General features: G+C 38.7%; 1 protein-coding gene across 1 annotated transcript; it reads right to left on the bottom strand.

Moving 5' to 3' along the window:
* Positions 1-187: 187 nt before the first annotated feature.
* Positions 188-17,460, bottom strand: LOC103594892 (chromosome unknown open reading frame, human C5orf47). Its single transcript, XM_008578181.1, has 5 exons — positions 17,127-17,460; positions 8,794-8,879; positions 7,186-7,285; positions 5,546-5,584; positions 188-893 (listed from the first exon to the last, which is right to left on the bottom strand). Exons 1-4 carry the CDS (start codon positions 17,449-17,451, stop codon positions 5,565-5,567), a joined length of 531 nt encoding a protein of 176 aa, XP_008576403.1. The 5' UTR covers positions 17,452-17,460; the 3' UTR covers positions 188-893; positions 5,546-5,564.
* Between the last annotated feature and the right edge of the window lie 1,036 nt (positions 17,461-18,496).

The raw sequence follows: 18,496 nt of genomic DNA, 5'->3' as shown, positions 1-18,496 counted from the left end.
AATACTCACTGCAGAACCCAAAACAGAAGTTGCAAATACTAGACTACAAGGCTGAAATAAATTTTTGGTCTAAGCAGAGGAAAGAATCAGGCATAGATTTGGTGAGTGAGTGTTCCTACTTGTGGAGAAAAAAAAAAAAAAAAAAAAACACTCTGGGCTGAAGATGAAGAGAAGGCAGGACCACACATTAGTCTGAGGCCTTTAATCCAGGGATTATTAACCCCTGCTGGAATTACAAAACCATAAATAATTCACAGTATCACAGCTGATATTTAGTGATGTGTCAGCAAAGAAAAGTCATTATGTTTATTATATTTTATTTAACAAAATAGATATTTAACATCTTTTCATTAGAAATTATTAAACAAAAATTAAAAGATTTAGAATATTTAGAACATTCATTTCAGTGAGAGTTTTTTCATTACTCCACAGTTCCAGAAAGACAAACCAAGCTTGTATCCATCATTAGACTCACATTTTAAATCCAATAAACATTAACACACCTAATAAATTAAAGCAGATTACTATGTCAACTTGTATAAGTCACATAAATATAAACATACATCAAAGCAAACCAAAAATCCTCACTTATGCAGCATAAATTACAACATAAACAGTACAACACAAAACTTTATGCAGCATAAATTACAGTATAAACATGTCTCATTTTGCAATGGATTTAAGTTATATAAACTAAAATTTGAAACTTCACCCAGGGATTAGCAGCCTGAAAATTTACCCAGCAAAGAAGCTGCATGACCCTCCATAGCAGGCAAGACCTAGGCCATTTGCCCAGACAATGTGTCCTTCAACTGGAAACAGGTGTATTCACTAGAACATGTTACCACAAATGCTAGGCTGGTGTAGTCTCATGAAGCAATTAAGTTATATAACTAGAGGAAGATACAAAACTACGAATTATTTTACAGTCCTTACACCTTCATGAGAATTTTGTATATTGTCATTTTGTAATACCTTTATAAGAGAACTGAGAAATCTCACCCTCTCAATGACCCCCCAAAATAATGTCATCACTGTTATGAGCCTGGATATAAAAGAAAAGGACTGTGACCTCAAGGAGAAGCAACTAGTATGCAGAGTATGACCACAGACAAGCTTGTTTTTGTCTTTCCCTCCTAAGTTTCCAGTTCTACTTAGGCTTTTGAGTCAATTTAGGGAGAGAGACCGTACCAGCAAAAAGTGGAAAAACTCGTATAGGTAACAGCTGATTATTACTTAATATTGAGTAGAAAATAAAGAGACTTCACTGAAAAACACTTTTAAATGATTTTCAGAGTTCTAAACCTCTCATTTGTTTACTTAAAAACAACGTATCTGGGGCTGGCCCGGTGGCGCACTGCTATAGTCCGCCACTTGGGAAGCGTGGTGGCGCTCCCGCCGAGGGTTCGGATCCCACATACAGACCGGCCGCTCACTGGCTGAGCGAGGGGCGGGAGCAACACCGAGGGTTGCAATCCCGTGGCCGGTCCCGGTCCGGTACGGGCGCAACACTGAGGGTTGCGATCCGTTGCCGGTCACGAAAAAAGACAAAAAGGAAAAAAAAAAAAAAAAAAAACATATCTGTTAGGGCCTCGTAAAGAGAAGGTTGTCTCCTCTGATCTTTGCCTCAAAATCTTCCTAAAACACTCCATATTATAATATAGTCAAATATAATGTATACATATACAAATGCATACATTTGCTAATTTTCCTTAGGATGAACAGATGGCTTAATAATCATTAGTTTTAACACCAAAGTAATTGTTGCTATGTAAATTGTAGGTTTTTATCATAAAAAAACTTTTGAGAAGTTTAGAAAAAGTGAGAAACCAAAAATAACTTAAATGAATCCAAGTTTAATTTAAAACAAGTTTAACCTAAAAGAAGGGATGAAAAAAGCAGTGGCTGCAGACTTACTAATAAAAAGGAAAAGTTGGCAATTATAAATGTATGCAATTGTACTAATACGCCAATTTAAATTTTATATATAAGACTAATTTAAAAGTATATGGAATAAGTATTAACTCTGAAAATAACACTTGCATGCATATAACAATATTTAACTAAAGTTTTTGTTAAATTGCAAAGAAATACTATTAATTTATGAAGAAGATAGTTCTTCTATTCAACTATTAAAGTCCCAATTCCAACAGAACACACCAAAATTAACAAATAATTATGATTCAATTTAACATTCCATCTTTATACTCTTTATAATCCTCTTTGGGAAACAGATCCAAAGATAGGTTAATCCTAAATAAAAGATAAAAGTTGAATATTGTTAATATAAAATATTACAAACAATAGTCACTGAAAAAAATTAACATTTCCACGACTGTAAAACAACCGTCAGATATTCTCTGTACCTACTGTTTTAATGATTTTACTTTCTCTAGCTGACCATTAAAAACTTTTGGTGGACTCAATATGTAATTCATATTTTTTTCTTTTCCTCTCCAACTCCTGCCAATACCTTTAGAGACTTCAACAGCCCCATTTATAAGAACTGTATCACAGAAACACTGCATCACAGGCCTTTATCTTCATGCCACTTCAGCCACTCACTGCTTAGACTGTTATCACTTGGAACTTGTACTTTACTTCTAGGTGCTGGAATTCTTTTTTTTTTTTTTTTTTTTTTTTTTTTTTTTTTTTTTTTTTTTTTTCCGTGTCCGGCAACGGATCGCAACCCTCAGTGTCGCCCCCGCACCGGACCGGGGACCGGCAACAGGACTGCAACCCTCGGCGCTGCTCCCGCGCCCCACTCAGCCAGTAAGCGGGAACCGGTCTGCATGTGGGATCCGAACCCTTGGGCGGGAGCGCCGCCGCACTTCCCAAGCGGCACACCCATCCAGTGCGCCACCGGGCCGGCCCTAGGTGCTGGAATTCTTAAAATGTTCGTAGATGACATATCTGTACTCCTACTTTTGTATCTCTATACTCTCACTGAGCAAGGTCTTTGCCCTCATTTGAATTGGTCTCCTGCAGGTTTTGTGTACCTCCCTCTTCAGCTCCATAATCATCTCTCTCACTACTCCTGACTAAGCCCCTAGAATTCCTGACTCTGAAATGGAAAATTTCCCTGTATCCTAGACATTGCCTGACATTCTGTACTCAGTCTTCCTTTGTCTCCATCCTCACACTGAGGTTTTCATCTAGAACTACTGTTACAACTACATATGACCTTTATGCAGCATAGATATCACACTAGCTCCTATACAACACTTCCAATTGCCTGCTTGGAATTTTTACCTGGGTACCTCACTATCACCTAAAATTCAACATATCAAAGATAAAACTCAGTACCTTCACAAAACAAGTTCTGTCTCCTGACTTCCTTATTTCTTATTTACTCATTCTCAAAACTCAGAATCGTCTTTCTTATACCCTACATCTAGTCATTTGTTTCCTCTCTGTCCCCTCTGCCTCCTTTGTTTAAATGCATTTCATTTTTCACTTGGACTGCTATAGCAATCCCCAGGTTTTCTTTTTTACTTCCTGTTTCATCTCCATTCCAAACATTTCCACAAATGACATTGGATTTTTCTAAAATGCAGATCTAATAACTCTGCTGCTTTAAAATGTTAGCTATATTGATGAAGAACAAGATATTTGCATAGTCTCTTACTATCTTTCCATAAAATACTTATTACAAGAAAAATAGTAACTGTAAATGGACAACTTAAACATAAGATCAAAGTTAACATCATCAATAAGTGATCGATGATAATCACATGACTCCAGATGTGCTACTCTAAGATAGAAACAACATTACTTATATAGTGTTCCAGCCAAAAGTGCATAACATTAATCAAATCATGAGAAGGTATCACAAAGTCCTGAAGGATAGTGTGAAAAATAACTGGACCGTATTCTTCAGAAATTTCAATATCATGAAAAACAAAGAAAGGCTAAGAATTGTTATTTAATCTATAACAAGAAGACCAAAGAGACATGACAACTAAATGTAATACGTGATCTTGGACTGGACATGGTACCATACCAGGAAAAATAATCCCCTTAAAGACATTATTGGGACAATGAAAAATAGTTGGAATATATACTATAGATTATATAAAAGTTCTACATCAATCTTAAATTTCCTGAATTTGATAGCCATACTATGGTTATATAAAAGATACCCTTATTCTTAGGGTATACACTAAAAGTATTAGGGGTAATAATTTTATACACAAAGAGAAAGAGAGAGAATGAGAATTAGGAAGCAAATGTGGTAAGATATTAAAAATCATTGAATCTGGGTAAAGGGTATACTAGAGTTCCTTGTAATACTCTTGCAACTTTTCTATACATTTGAAATCATTTAGACTAAAAGGTTTAAAAAAAGTTCCATGTTTCTTCATTGTCTACCAAATCAAGTACAAATCCTTGACCCAGAATTCAAGAAGACTCTTTGAAATACAATCTCAGTATATATTTTTTTTCTTTTTGTTGGCTGGCCTGTATAGGGATCAAACCCTGGACCTAGTGTTATCAGCACCATATTCTAACCAACTGAGCTAACTGGCCAGCCCCTCTCAGTACACTTTTATACCTTTCTTCAATTACTACATTAATCTTTAATCAAACTACATACTTTACCTAAACATTACCCAAACATTTTATACTTTTCTTCAATTACTACATTAATCTTTAATCAAACTATACCTTACCTAAACATTTTCTTGGATTCCATGAATTTGCTCATGTTCATGTCTAAAATATACTCTCCTCCTCACACTCCCAATTATAAAAGTTTAATTTCTCTTTACCTACACCTATCTTTCTTACCTCTTTCATTACTTTCCAAATCCCACCAAACTGGATTTAATTTCTCCCTAATAGTTGGAAGAGCCCAGATGATAGGAACAATTGAAAAGATAGGGGGAAAGACAGCATGTTCAGTTTAAAACATGTGACATTAAAAGTAACTACAGAATAGCCTAAAGAAAATCAAAGGTACATGACCAGAGGTCAGGGGTAGAATAGAGACTTAAGGGTCATGTATCCAGAAAGAGTAATTAAAGCTATAAAAATCAATGAGTTATCTCAGAGTGAAAATATAAAGAGAGAATAAGAGCAACAAGTACTTCCAGGACAGGATTTGTCATTAGGTGGTAGCAAAAGGGACAAATTGAAAATACACAGAAAATACAGTCAGAGGGGCAGAAGGAGAGCCACGATATAGCCTGTGGATAACCAAGAGAGAAAAATTTGAAGAAGCAGTAGTAAGATAGTATTAAATGTGGCAGCACATTCAAAGGGAAAGAGAACTAAGTAGAGATATGAACACAAAGAAGAAGAAAAAAAAAGAACAACAACAAAAAGAGCAGTTTCAATAGCATGATGGAGATAGAGCCTAAATGAAGTTTTAAATGTCAGCAAATATTTAATGAGTGCCTACTAAGTGCCAAACACTGGATTTAAGGAAGGAAATAGGCTGGAATTAGCAGTGTTTAATTAACACTAAAGGTTGGAGATGGCAGGATATAAAAGGAAGGGGAATATATCTATATTTCATAATTATTATATAAATGGATCTTACCAGATGGTGATAAGAAGATTCAGCTTGTGTAATTTGAGTCTAGGAACAACATAAAATATAAAGAAAATTCAAGTTGGCCTTTAGCAATGGTTTTCCCAGTTAAATACATATGAAGGAATAAAAGTTATAATACATTTTAAAACATAATTATTAGCTTTATAAAAAGTTTTTGAATCTAGTTTAAAATTATAATACAAAATAATGAATTACAAGAATAACTTTTGCCTTTAAGGGTCTATTTCTGAAATACACAGCATATTATTTTAAGCTGTTAAGTAATCCTCACCAAATTACTTCACATTCAGTAGAAGGCCTTTTGCTGAGTCACAAAACCCAACAAGTTCAAGGTTATGCAGTGATCTGGATTAGCACTCAGAACAATGTTCAGGCTTTTTGTACATTGCTCTGCCTATTCAATTATCCTTTTCATTTAAGAAACTTCTGATTGCTTTTCTTCCTCTTAATCCCTTCTCCTACCTCATTCTCTTTCTTAATTAGATAAGAAAAATGAAATAGAATATCACTAATCTGAACATTGGTTGGCATGCCATTATTGCAAACAATTTATGCTACTATTGATGCACTATTACATGAACAGTAATAAGTTTCCAGTGTTACATTGTTTACAAAATGGCATTCTGTTTTAATGATTATCTTATGAAAATATTTTTTCACAAAATTAAATACTGTGGGTTTACTGATGATCAAATAGAATTTGTCTACTGTGCAAACAACTCACAGAAGCATTCATCATGACAGCACATGTATTAGGACATGTATGTGAAGAAAAGAAAATAACTATTTTGATTTGTCAATTCATATGGCATCATTAGTTACACAAATTTTATACGGGTTAATTTGTTGAGCATCCAGAATTTCCAATTATTTTAATTAACATACTAGATTACACCTAATTTTGCTCTGACCACAATATCAACTCAATATTGATTCAACTTTAGAACATGGTTTAATTCATGAGTTGTTTTCCAGGAATGAAATAATGATGTCAAGGCTATAACTCAAGGGCAGATTTTGTTAAATGCATTAAATTGGAGCACAGCATCCATGGAAAGGAAATGATTATATGAAGCGATGCAAAATGTATAATTTTACATTGCAGTTAAAATGTTTTTCTTCATCAATATGAATGATTTTTCTAACTTTTACTAAAAGTTGGCATTAAAACTCACATTTAACACATGAATATGTTCCCTTTGCTCAGAAAATTCCAGTCAACATTCACCTTCAGCACTCTTCCACTCACACCTACACCTGTGATCTACACTCACTGCTTAAAGATGTTTCATACTTTAAATTACAACAAAGAGTGATAATACAGTAGCTTCATTTCTATAGTTATGCATATTGAATGCGACAATTAGGAAAATCACTGGTCTAATGTGATACCAGGGTAACTAAACTGTTAAAAGAAGCAAGGCTTCTTTATTTTTTTGACCGGTAAGGGGATTGCAACCCTTGGCACGGTGTTGTCTGCACCACGCTCAGCCAGTGAGCGCCCTGGCCATCCCCTATATAGGATCCGAACCCGCGGCCTCGGTGCTACCAGCACAGCACTTTCCCGAGTGAGCCACAGGGCTGGTCCAAGGCTTCTTTAATGCAATAAAATTGTGTTAACTTACTTTCACTAGACGACCTCTGGCATTTCAGCCTGAGCCTATATTTTTCATTTTCTTCAAGCATTCTAGAAATGAGTTTGTATACTTTATCCCATTCTGAAACCTTAAAAAGATATGCACAATTAAGGAATGCTGGGCAGAAATGGAGTAATACATTTTGATGAAAGCAATTGGGAGTGACTCAACTGTGTTGCATGTCAACTGATGTAATCACTGTAAAGCAATAGTAGCATTTAGAGAACTAAAACTTAAATGTAATTGTTTCCTCATGATTACTGATATCTCTGATGTCTTTTTACAATTTCCCAGAATTTCCTCTCTATGGTATTTAAATTAACTGTCTTGGATGAAGTTTCCTTTCAAAGGCAATGTCTATAAGGTACTATCTAAATAGTTCCAATACATTCAGTTTTGAAAGGTAATGAAAATAGGAAACTTTTATTCCAATGTCTAAATAATTGGGCAATGATTGGATTTTTTCATTTATTTTATTCTGGCTAAGAATTAAGTATTTCTCCTAGGACATACCAAAGCAAAATTACTAGAGAGCATGAATATACTAGAATAGAAAGAATGAGAACTATAAATCAAACAAATAGGTCTAGGCTCAAATTCTGGTTTGGCCACTTACCAGTTGCTTGACTTGGGCAAGTGTTTTAATCTCATCTAGGAATAACTTCATACATTGGATTATTACAATTAATAAACAATATACATGTAAAGCACTTACTCCAGTGTCTGGCACACAGTAATTAAATGTAAGTATTGCCTATTACTCTTTTCTCCTCACCCAAAAGGAACTGGTTCTTGGGAGAAATATTTCTTCTTATAGCAGGAAGATTAGATGCCCATTAAAAATACATTTGGTGCAAGGGTTAGTCACCCTAAACTCTATTTTATACTATACGTGGATTATAAATCAAACAACCTCAAAGCTCAGAAATAATATAACTTTGTGTCATTATCAACTAATAATTTATTTAAACTAAAGTACAGAATATGAGAGGTCTTCAAAAAGTTCAAGGAAAGATTCATATCTTTTAATTCTAGTTTTCCACGAACTTTTGAAGTACCCTCATATATGGTGGCAAAGATTAGTAGAGCATCTGATCTTGAATACATTTGAAATACTTGAGTTACCATGACATTTGGACAACCAGCAGGGAAAATGGTTCAGAAGTGAAGGTTCACTTTGTCAGCATTCCTTCTAGAAACTTAATATGCATTCCTTGTCTTTGAAAAGAGCAATGTGACACCAATATAGATACATTATTCTTTTCTATGAAATCCATCATTTTCCTTTTATATTACATTGCCTATCAGTTTGTTATATTCTATGGAACATATATATTATGAGTTGAAAAATATCCCAGTGGGTTACATTTTGATTAAATGTGCTTCAAACACAGGAAGAAACTACTTATTACGGTTAATAAATATTTCCAAACCCAGTTCCATTTCTGCTAAATTACTTCTATTTTCTCATTTCAGAAAATTAAATTGCTCAAAACTTGTAACTATTTTCACTGCCTTGAATATCTCCACACATTTATATTTACAGAGAATGGTCTAAAATTCAAATATTTCTCATTGCACTTTACAATAATATACCTTTTTCTTTTTTGTCATTATTTTGGAAGTTTCATTCAGAGGTATGGGAAAATCAAACTTTCTAGATGCATCCTTCTGGATTAAACCTAATTTTAAAAAAGAGAGTGAAAAGGTGAAATATCAAGATTGGCACATAGTTTAAAGGATTCACTATCCTGAGAATAGAGACCATGTAAATGTCTCTTGAGCTCTCTTTGGGGATTTTTTACTCTTGTTGGTGTATTTCTGATCACTAAGTACTACCAGTTTACCAATTAGCTAATATGCTGAAAACAACCAAGAAAACTGGAGATAAACAACCTTGTAAGTACCTATGAAATCATCCATCTAGTTCAATCTCCTTCCTTTTGTGATTTATAAGGTGAATCTCCAAAAGGCTAGCAACAGAATAAACAACTAGTAAAAAAGTCTTGCTCCAGTGTGTCTTTATAGTCTCCATTCTTCTCAGTTCAACTCTATACGTACATTATGCTTCCAACTACACAAAACACCTTCTGGTTACTAAAATATGTCTATTCTTTCCCCTCCCAGCCTTTGCACATGCTGCTCTACCTAGCTGGAACATTGTGTGCACACATTTACATGCACATATATGCCTGCCAGGCAAATTTCTACCTGTTCTTCAAGACTCAGCTCATATGGTCACCTCCTCTCTACAGCCTTTCCTCAAAAATACAGAACCCCACACATAGCACTGGCTCTAGGAACCCTTGCTTTATAGCACTTAGCACACTGTTATAGCATAAGTTTACAATGTGCTCCCTCCACTGGGCTCTGACTTCCTGGAGGGTAATGGCCACATGTATTATTCATCTTTCTATCCACAGTACCAGACACACGGTAGTACTAATAAAGGTTTCCCAGAGTGCATAAGCCCTCTGACTCCAGGCGCTAAACCATGCTGCCTTCCCCAATCTTAACTGTTAGAAGAAAACCTAAGGGCTTGTGTGTCCAAAGACAAAATTATAAAACAATGAGCATGTGTTCCCTGAAAGCTTTATATTTGCTCTCCTTTTATCTAGAAGACTCCCCCACTCCAACCCTTGCCCATCTTGTTCCTGCCCTACCACCACTCTATAGCTGGCTTTCTTCTATTCATACAATATTTAGCTTTCCAGGGAGTCTTCTCTGATCTCACAAAGCACCTTATTATGCTCAGTTATCATAGGACTTATCACATTGCTTACTTGAGGAATGTGTTTTATTCTTCACCAGAGATCCAGTAACTAATATTGTAGATATGAGATATACAATAGGCATTCCATTTGTTGAACGAACTACAATATGCTCTAGAATGGCATTTCCCAGTTTGTGAGAAGCCTACTACTGAATTCTGTTAAGGCAAAGACACAGCACTAAAGAACATTAACTCACATAGTGAGAAACTCTTTCCAATTATTTTTCAATCTTCTGATTACATTAACGAGAAAGTCTGAGTTTGGTACTAGCATGTCATTCATACTAAAAAAGACAGAAAGACAGGAACAAACAAACTAGCAATAATACTAATAAACTGAACTTTCAGAAGGAGAGGGCAGAATTGTGGTTACTAGAGGTGGGAAAGGGGGAGAGGGGGGTAGTGAGAAGTTGGCTAATGGACACATAACAGCAAGAAAGGAAAAATAAGTTCTATGGGTGTACAGTTAAAGTAGGCATCTATAACACATAATTTATCAAATGGCTAGAAGAGAGGAGATCTAAAGTCCTCATCTCAAAGAAATGATTAAGTTTTAAAATGATGAATATGCTAATTACCCTGATTTAATCATCACACATTGTATACATGTATTGATATTCAACTCTGTACCCCACAAATATATACAATCAACATGTTTCAGTAAAAAATGTAAAAAAGAAAGACTTCTTTAAGACTTGCTAATCTCCCTGTATGACCACAACCTATTTAGCTAGAATTTAATAGTATTATTTTATCTTTATTAGACTTGTTTTTAATTAATTTCTATTTATGACAAATGTACAGGTTTTCCACTGAGGTAATGCTGTAAAGTGTTATAAAAAGTTTAGTTAAGAGGGAAAATGTACTTATTTAAATAAATGTACTAAGTGACTGTATAGATGATTTGTATATATGGCATAGGAAAATAAGTCTGGGAGACTCTGTTCTCCATATACCCATATTTATCCTTCCCTCTAAATGCCTAGAACCTTTGGAGTCATATAATTGCATCATTCCCATATGACCTAACCTATACTCCTTGAGGATGGGATAGGAGCCATCAAGTCTACCCGTAATAAAATATGTCAAGAAGTATAGAGGAAATGAAAAAGAAAAGAGTCAAAATTATTTCTTTCACTTATTTTGTATACTTCACTGAGGCTAGCTCCAGCGTATACCATGGATTTTGTCCCAGCTTATGCTTCAAATCTTTCTCTAGTTGTCTTTCCACACAACACTCTGACCCAGTCAAACTGTACTTCTAGTTCTTCTCTAATCATTGCCCATTGCTGATCTATACTCAGTGCTTTGCTCACATATTTTCCCACCTGTAACTCCTTTCTATCTCAACCCCATGTGTAAATCTCATGAGCTTCTCCCACCAAGAAGCCTTCCCTGATTCTCTCATCCCCAAATTATTCACCACTTTCAAAGCATTCATTTGTACCTCCACAATAGCATTCATCATCCTCTACTATATATAAATTATAAATATATTCATATCTCCCAAGTTCTGTGAGGATAGGGGGCCAGCCTGATTTGTTGGTCCTGCTCGAAATGTTAGAAGAGTTGCCTGATCTGCCTGCCCCTGGATCTCTTAACTCCAGTACATCTCACAAACAGCTTTTAAGTTGATCTTCCAGAAGTACACCTGTCTCTGATTACTGTACTACTCCAGCATTCAAAAATCTTCAGTGACTATAAAAATGACAGTCTCCAAGGCATTCCACAGTCTGGTCCAAAACCAATTTTTCATTCACTTGATAAATATTTAGTACATGCCCACTGTGTGCTAGACACTGGGCTAATCACACTCTTCTCTTCAAACCATCTCTACACAATGTGTCAGCATTTACTGGGCACTTATTCTGTGCTAAACACTGCGCTAGGCATTCTACATGCATTACTTCATTTAATCTTCACAGTAACCCTTAAAGGTAGAAACTATTATCCTCATTTTACAGATAAGGAAATTGAGAATCAGAGTGGTTAACTAACTTGGCAAATTACACTGCTAATAAATGACAAAGCCAAGATTATGTCTTTCTGCTTTCGAAGCCAATGTTCTTGGTAATCTCTACTGTCCCACTAGCAATTTCTCTATTCATGTCCATTGATATCCTGCCTCTATGCCTCTTCTTTCCCTAAACTTGATTGTCAAAGCCCTCCTCAGGTCTCTCTCTTACAGCACTCACACCTGCCAGTTTATATTCCCATTTCTCATGTATAAGTCCCTTGAGAGGAGTATATTTGTCTAATCCACTAGCACCTGATGTAGTGCCCACAATGTGGTAGATGTTAAATAAATATTGTTGAATCAATAAATAATTCACCTTTGTTCTCCATAGAGAGCTAGGCATAAGTATTTAATGAATGTCTACTTAATATTAATATTAAATACACCCAAGACTGAGTAAAACCGAAGCACTTAAGCACTTTCTGGTTTGGTTTAAACATGTCTACCCCAGGACCCCCTTCCCTTGATTATATTCCTGGTTTCACAACCACAGCAGGATAGTTGCTGAAGTTAATGGCTTCATCATCCACCCAGTTGCCCAGCACAGACTTTAGACTTGGCCTCAACTCTGCCTTTTCACTTTCTGTCAGTTATTTGATCCTGTCCATTCTGCCTCCACAGCCAGAGCCTTAGTTCAGGCCTTTAATCTTTCCACTGGACTACTGCAACTGCTTCATAACTGGTCTCTGGCCTCCCATCTCTCCTACCTTCCACTCACTCTCAGTTCTCCTTCCTCCAGATCTGATCATGTCATGCCTGCTACAGAGAAAGAGCATAAAATTCCAAAATTTTAAAACCAAACTTCAGAACAAACTGCATTATTGTCATCTCCCACACCAGCAGAGCAGCCAACTGAAGGAAAGCCACTCTAGGTCAGCAGAGCCCAAAGTTACAAAAGAAGAAAGCTGGTTTCATAATCTCAGTTCTTTGCTACCCAGTTACTTCTAGCTGGTATACATGGAGATCTCCAGCATTAATTGATGCATCTTCTCCCCTTCCTTCCATATGCTTCTTTATCTATGTTTTAGTGTTCTTCACTTCCAATTCACCATCTTAGCACTGGATTATTATTTGTCTCTTTGATCTTTAGATATTCAAGTACTACAGTCTCTCTCCAGGATCCATTTTATTCATTCTGCACTTCCTGCTTTCTCCCCTTCCTTTAAGAGCTCCCTACCACCACTACCATCATCATTCTCTCTCTTATTCCTAGTAATAAATCTTTCATCTGTTTTTATTATTCAGAGGGGCTAGAAACCCAGGACTAAAGTGTCTTATACTACCCCTGGATTTTTTAATCACCAGAATAGGGGCCAGGAAAAAAGCTTGAGTGCCTTTTAACAATGGGGCCTTTAGAGGGGTATGGGTCCAAAATAATGCCCCTGCTTAAGTATCTCCGATGGCTTCCCAACATAGCTCCTTCTCAAAAGTCAACCAAGCTATAGAGAGTGCAGTTTTAAGCTTCAAAATTATCACCAAAAATATAGTTCTGAAAGGATATCAAACAAAATATTTATATATTTTTCAGCTTGGACTTTAGTCTTACCTCCCTCCAATTAAATCTCCCCTCTACAGCATGAACTAACCAAATCTAACTCTCTCACTTCTCTTGTTCAAGATGCTTCAATGCAGAACTTCTGAGTAACTGAAGAAAATGGCAGGTGTGTACGAATAAATTTCCCAAAATTTCACCCCAAACAACTTTACATTACAAAAATTCCATGCAAAATCACACCTTCACCATTACTTGAAGACAGAGAATGCTAAAACTGCAAAATAACTAAGAAGAGAAAAATCATTAAATCTCAGTGTTATGATCCCATATGCTCCAGTCCCACCCTAAGCAGGGCTTTGTGGCCAGCACAGAGGAGAGAAGGGACACTAGAAAAGGTGACTACAGGAGATCTGGAGAAACCAACATTAAGATTAAATCCACCCTAAATCTAAAAATACTAAAGAACTAACCAAGCAGATCACAGCATAGACTACAGTGAAGAGATTTCAGTTTGTGATTTAAGGGACCAGACACCACACTTAGTACCAAACATGCAATTTAATGGGACAACTTAGTTTAAAAGGCCAATCATGATTTAAAGGGACAGTCTTCCAATAGCACGGTTTCTGGGGGTAAAAAAGAACAAAAAGGAAGGAATGTAAATTAGGTCACAATGAAAACACCAGTAATATCCACAACACAGAGACATTACAACTAATACTCTCTGATCATAGTACAATAAAACTAGTTTACTAGCAAAAATGATAAAACAGAAAGGCCCTGGAAATTTAAATCTATTAAGCAACCCCAGTCTGAAAAGGGTAAGACACACTGAAAATGACATATCTTATGGAATTAAAAAAAAAAAAATAGTGACAATGGAAATACTACATATTACAATCTATGGGATGTATTTAAAGTAGTGGTTAAAAGCAAACTTACTGCACTAAACACATACACAAAAAAGAATAAAAATAAATGAGTTAAATTTCCTGCTAAAAATGTATAAAAAGAACAAAGTAAAGCAAAAGAAAGTACGAGTAAGGAAATAAAGATAAAATGCAGAAATTAATGAGGAAGAAACTAGAAAAACAAAGTATCTAGTTAATAAATCAAAACGGGGTTTTTTTAGCAAATTACAAAATGACAAAATACTGGCTAACTTGATCAAGAAAAAGAGAGAAAGCACGTATATACAAAAAGAGAAGTAATAAGGGGGAAATAACCACTAAAACACAAGAAAATGTTTGAAAATTGTAAGACACTAATTTGTAAATTTCTCTGCAAATAAATTTAGAAACCTAGATGAAATGGACAATTGCCTGAGGAAATTCATATTACCAAACTCGACCCATCAGAATTAAAAAGCTTAAACAGGCCAATTTCCACAGAAGATACAGAGAGAGTTATTAAGAAATTATCCCACAAAAAGTACTCTGCCCAGGGGGTTGCACAGAAGAATTCTACCAAACCCTTAAAGACTATATAGTCCCAATGTTCTATAAATTCTTCCAGAGCACAAAAAAGGAAGGAAACTTTCCTAATTCCTTTTATGAAGTAAGTTTAACTCTGATACCTAAACCAGGTAAAGAAGTACAAAGGAAGAAAAACTACAGATCACTCTCTCCTGAATACCAATGTAAAATTTCTAAACAAAGTATTAGCAAACAGTCCAACACTGTATTAAGAAATTAATACATCATAACCAAGTGGGACTTACTTCAAGAATGCAAGATTTGTTCAATATTAGAAAATTCACTTATATCCTATATTAATAAATCTAAGGAAAAAATATGATTATTTTCACAGATCTGAGAAAGGCTTTTACAAAATTAAATACCCATTTATGATTTTTTTTTTTTTTTTTTAAACTGAAGAAAATAAAAACTGAGGGGGCCGGCATGGTGGCGCACTGCTACAGTGCACCGCTTGAGAGTGCAGCGGCGCTCCCGCCGAGGGTTCGGGTCCCACATACAGACCGGTTCCCGCTCACTGGCTGAGTGAGGTGCGGGCGCAGCGCCAAGGGTTGCGATCCCGTTGCCGGTCCCGGTCCGGTAAGGGCGCGACACTGAGGGTTGCGATCCGTTGCGGGACAGGAAAAAAGACAAAAAGACAAAAAAAAAAAGAAAAGAAAAGAAAAACTGAGGAATACTTCTTAATCGGGTAAAAATGTATGCTTTAGTCTGAAAGCCAGTACCTTTTTTAATAGGGAAACACTAGAGGCATCTTACCTAAGAGCAAGAACAAGGTGAGGACCTCCACTATCTCCACTACTATACAACCTTGTACTAGCCAATGCAATTAAACAAAATAAATCTATTGCAGGCATAAGAACGGGTAAAAAAAGAAAAAAAATTATCTCTATTTACAAATAATATATACCCGGAAAAATCATGAGAATCAATAATAAAACTAACTCTAATAAAAGAATTCAGTTAATCAAAAAGACCTAAAATTAACGTATAAAAATCAAAAGGCTGGGCTGGCAGATTAGCTCACTTGGTTAGAGAACAGCCTTATAACACCCAGGTCACAGATTCGGATCCCCATACTGGCCAGTGGCCATAAAAAAAAAAAGAAAAAAACTCAAAAGGTTAAGTGAAAGAAGCCAGTCACAAAAGATCACATATTGCATGATTCCACTTATATTAAATGTCCAAAACAGGCAAATCTATGCAGACAGAAAGTAGATTAGTGCTTGTTTAGGGCTGGGATTGGGGGATAGTGACGCGTAGTAGGTGGAATGATGAGTGACTGCTAACGGGTAAAGAGTTTCATTTTGGGATAATAAAAATACTCTAAAATTTTACTGATTGCACAATTCTATGAATATGTAAAAACCACTGAACTGTGCACTGTAAATGGGTGAATAGTGTGCATTACTAATTACATCTCAATAAAGTTGTTCTTAAAAAATGCAAGCAGAGGGATGGGCCCTCAAAAGAGAAGCAGAATTTTTTGAGGTGATGGAGATGTCCTCTATCTTGATTGTGGTGGCACCTAGTTATAAGGATATGTAAATTTGTCAAACCACCTCAAAACATATGTAAATTAACCCTCAATAAAGTCGATTAAAAAAAAATAGGCTTCCTATACACAAACATTTAGAGAGCATTACGGAGGAAGAAACCCCACGTACAGCAGCAAATAAGATTACCTAGGAATAAATTTAACAAGATATAGGCAAAACCCATAACAAGGAAAACTGTTAAATTAGAACATTCCTGAAAGACACAAAAGTAGACTGAACGAATGGAGAGACATCCTGTATTTTCAGATGGGATGACTCAACACTGTACAGATGTCAGTTCTCTGACAATTTTAGTTTGCAAATTCAATGAATCTCAATAGGAACAACCAACAAGCATGCCAAGGCCCGCCGCCCTGGGGGACGGTGTCTCCAGTGGTTGCATTCAGTAACCTCTCCTCTCAGATCTCCGGCTTATCTCGAACGCCCTCCTGAAGTGAGTTATGGGGCTTCTCCTTCCGCCCCTACGGGGAGACTGCAGGGGACTGACGGGAGGGCTAAACCCGGCTGGCTGAGGCCTACAGGTCCCCCATACGTTGTGGCTGACCGGAAGCTGCCGCCCTCAGCCGACCGATGACAGGAGCCCGCCCCTTCCCGCCCGGCCCCGCCGCGACACCTGCTCGCGCCGCTCGCCTGGGGCCGCTCCGCGCGCTCAACGCCGACAGCTGGGAGGAGGCGGAGGCCGCAGCCTCCGCGCCGGGGGCCGCAGGGACCTTGGGCTGGGAGTCGGGGGACAGCCCGCTGCTGGGCGGGACTCCTGCCTCCACCGCCGCTTTACGCGGCGCCACCTGGCTGCGGTGGGCCCCAACCCCTGGGCACCAACGGCTCTGAGCCCTGCGGCCGCCCAGATGCAGAACGCTGCCACAGGGGTGCGAGCCGAAGCGGGTCACGTAGACGAAGCGCCCCAGGTCCTGCTTGTGTTTCCGGCCGCCCGCCGCCATCGCAGCCTCTGTCACACGACCTCTTCAGGGACCCGGAACGCGGGGACTGAGGGACCAGACCTAGGTGTGGGCGTGGGGGGAAAAGGGAACTGGGGACCAGACCACTGTGCGGGTGTGTGGGGGAGAGCGGGCTGTGGGAGCCAGGCCACTGTGCGGCCGTTGGGGGTTGGGGGGGAGAGGGCTGCAGGGGTCAGACCACTGTGCGGGTGTGTGGGGGACAGGGCTAGAGGGGCAGACCACTGTGCGGGCGTGTGGGGGACAGGGCTAGAGGGGCAGACCACTGTGCGGGCGTGTGGGGGACAGGGCTAGAGGGGCAGACCACTGTGCGGGCGTGTGGGGGACAGGGCTAGAGGGGCAGACCACTGTGCGGGCGTGTGGGGGACAGGGCTAGAGGGGCAGACCACTGTGCGGGCGTGTGGGGGACAGGGCTAGAGGGGCAGACCACTGTGCGGGCGTGTGGGGGACAGGGCTAGAGGGGCAGACCACTGTGCGGGCGTGTGGGGGACAGGGCTAGAGGGGCAGACCACTGTGCGGGCGTGTGGGGGACAGGGCTAGAGGGGCAGACCACTGTGCGGGCGTGTGGGGGACAGGGCTAGAGGGGCAGACCACTGTGCGGGCGTGTGGGGGACAGGGCTAGAGGGGCAGACCACTGTGCGGGCGTGTGAGGGACAGGGCTAGAGGGGCAGACCACTGTGCGGGCGTGTGGGGGACAGGGCTAGAGGGGCAGACCACTGTGCGGGCGTGTGGGGGACAGGGCTAGAGGGGCAGACCACTGTGCGGGCGTGTGAGGGACAGGGCTAGAGGGGCAGACCACTGTGCGGGCGTGTGGGAGAGAGAACTAGAGGGGCAGACCACTGTGCGGGCGTGTGGGGGACAGGGCTAGAGGGGCAGACCACTGTATGGGCGTGTGGGGGAGAGAGGGATGCAGGGGTCAGACCACTGTGCGGGCGTGTGGGGGAGAGAGGGCTGCAGGGGTCAGACCACTGTGCGGGCGTGTGGGGGAGAGAGGGATGCAGGGGTTAGACCACTGTGCGGGCGTGGGGGG

This window comes from Galeopterus variegatus, unplaced genomic scaffold (assembly GCF_000696425.1).
Source record: "Galeopterus variegatus unplaced genomic scaffold, G_variegatus-3.0.2 Scaffold1639, whole genome shotgun sequence".
Taxonomy (NCBI): Eukaryota; Metazoa; Chordata; class Mammalia; order Dermoptera; family Cynocephalidae; genus Galeopterus; species Galeopterus variegatus.
This window is presented reverse-complemented; position numbering and strand designations above follow the sequence as displayed.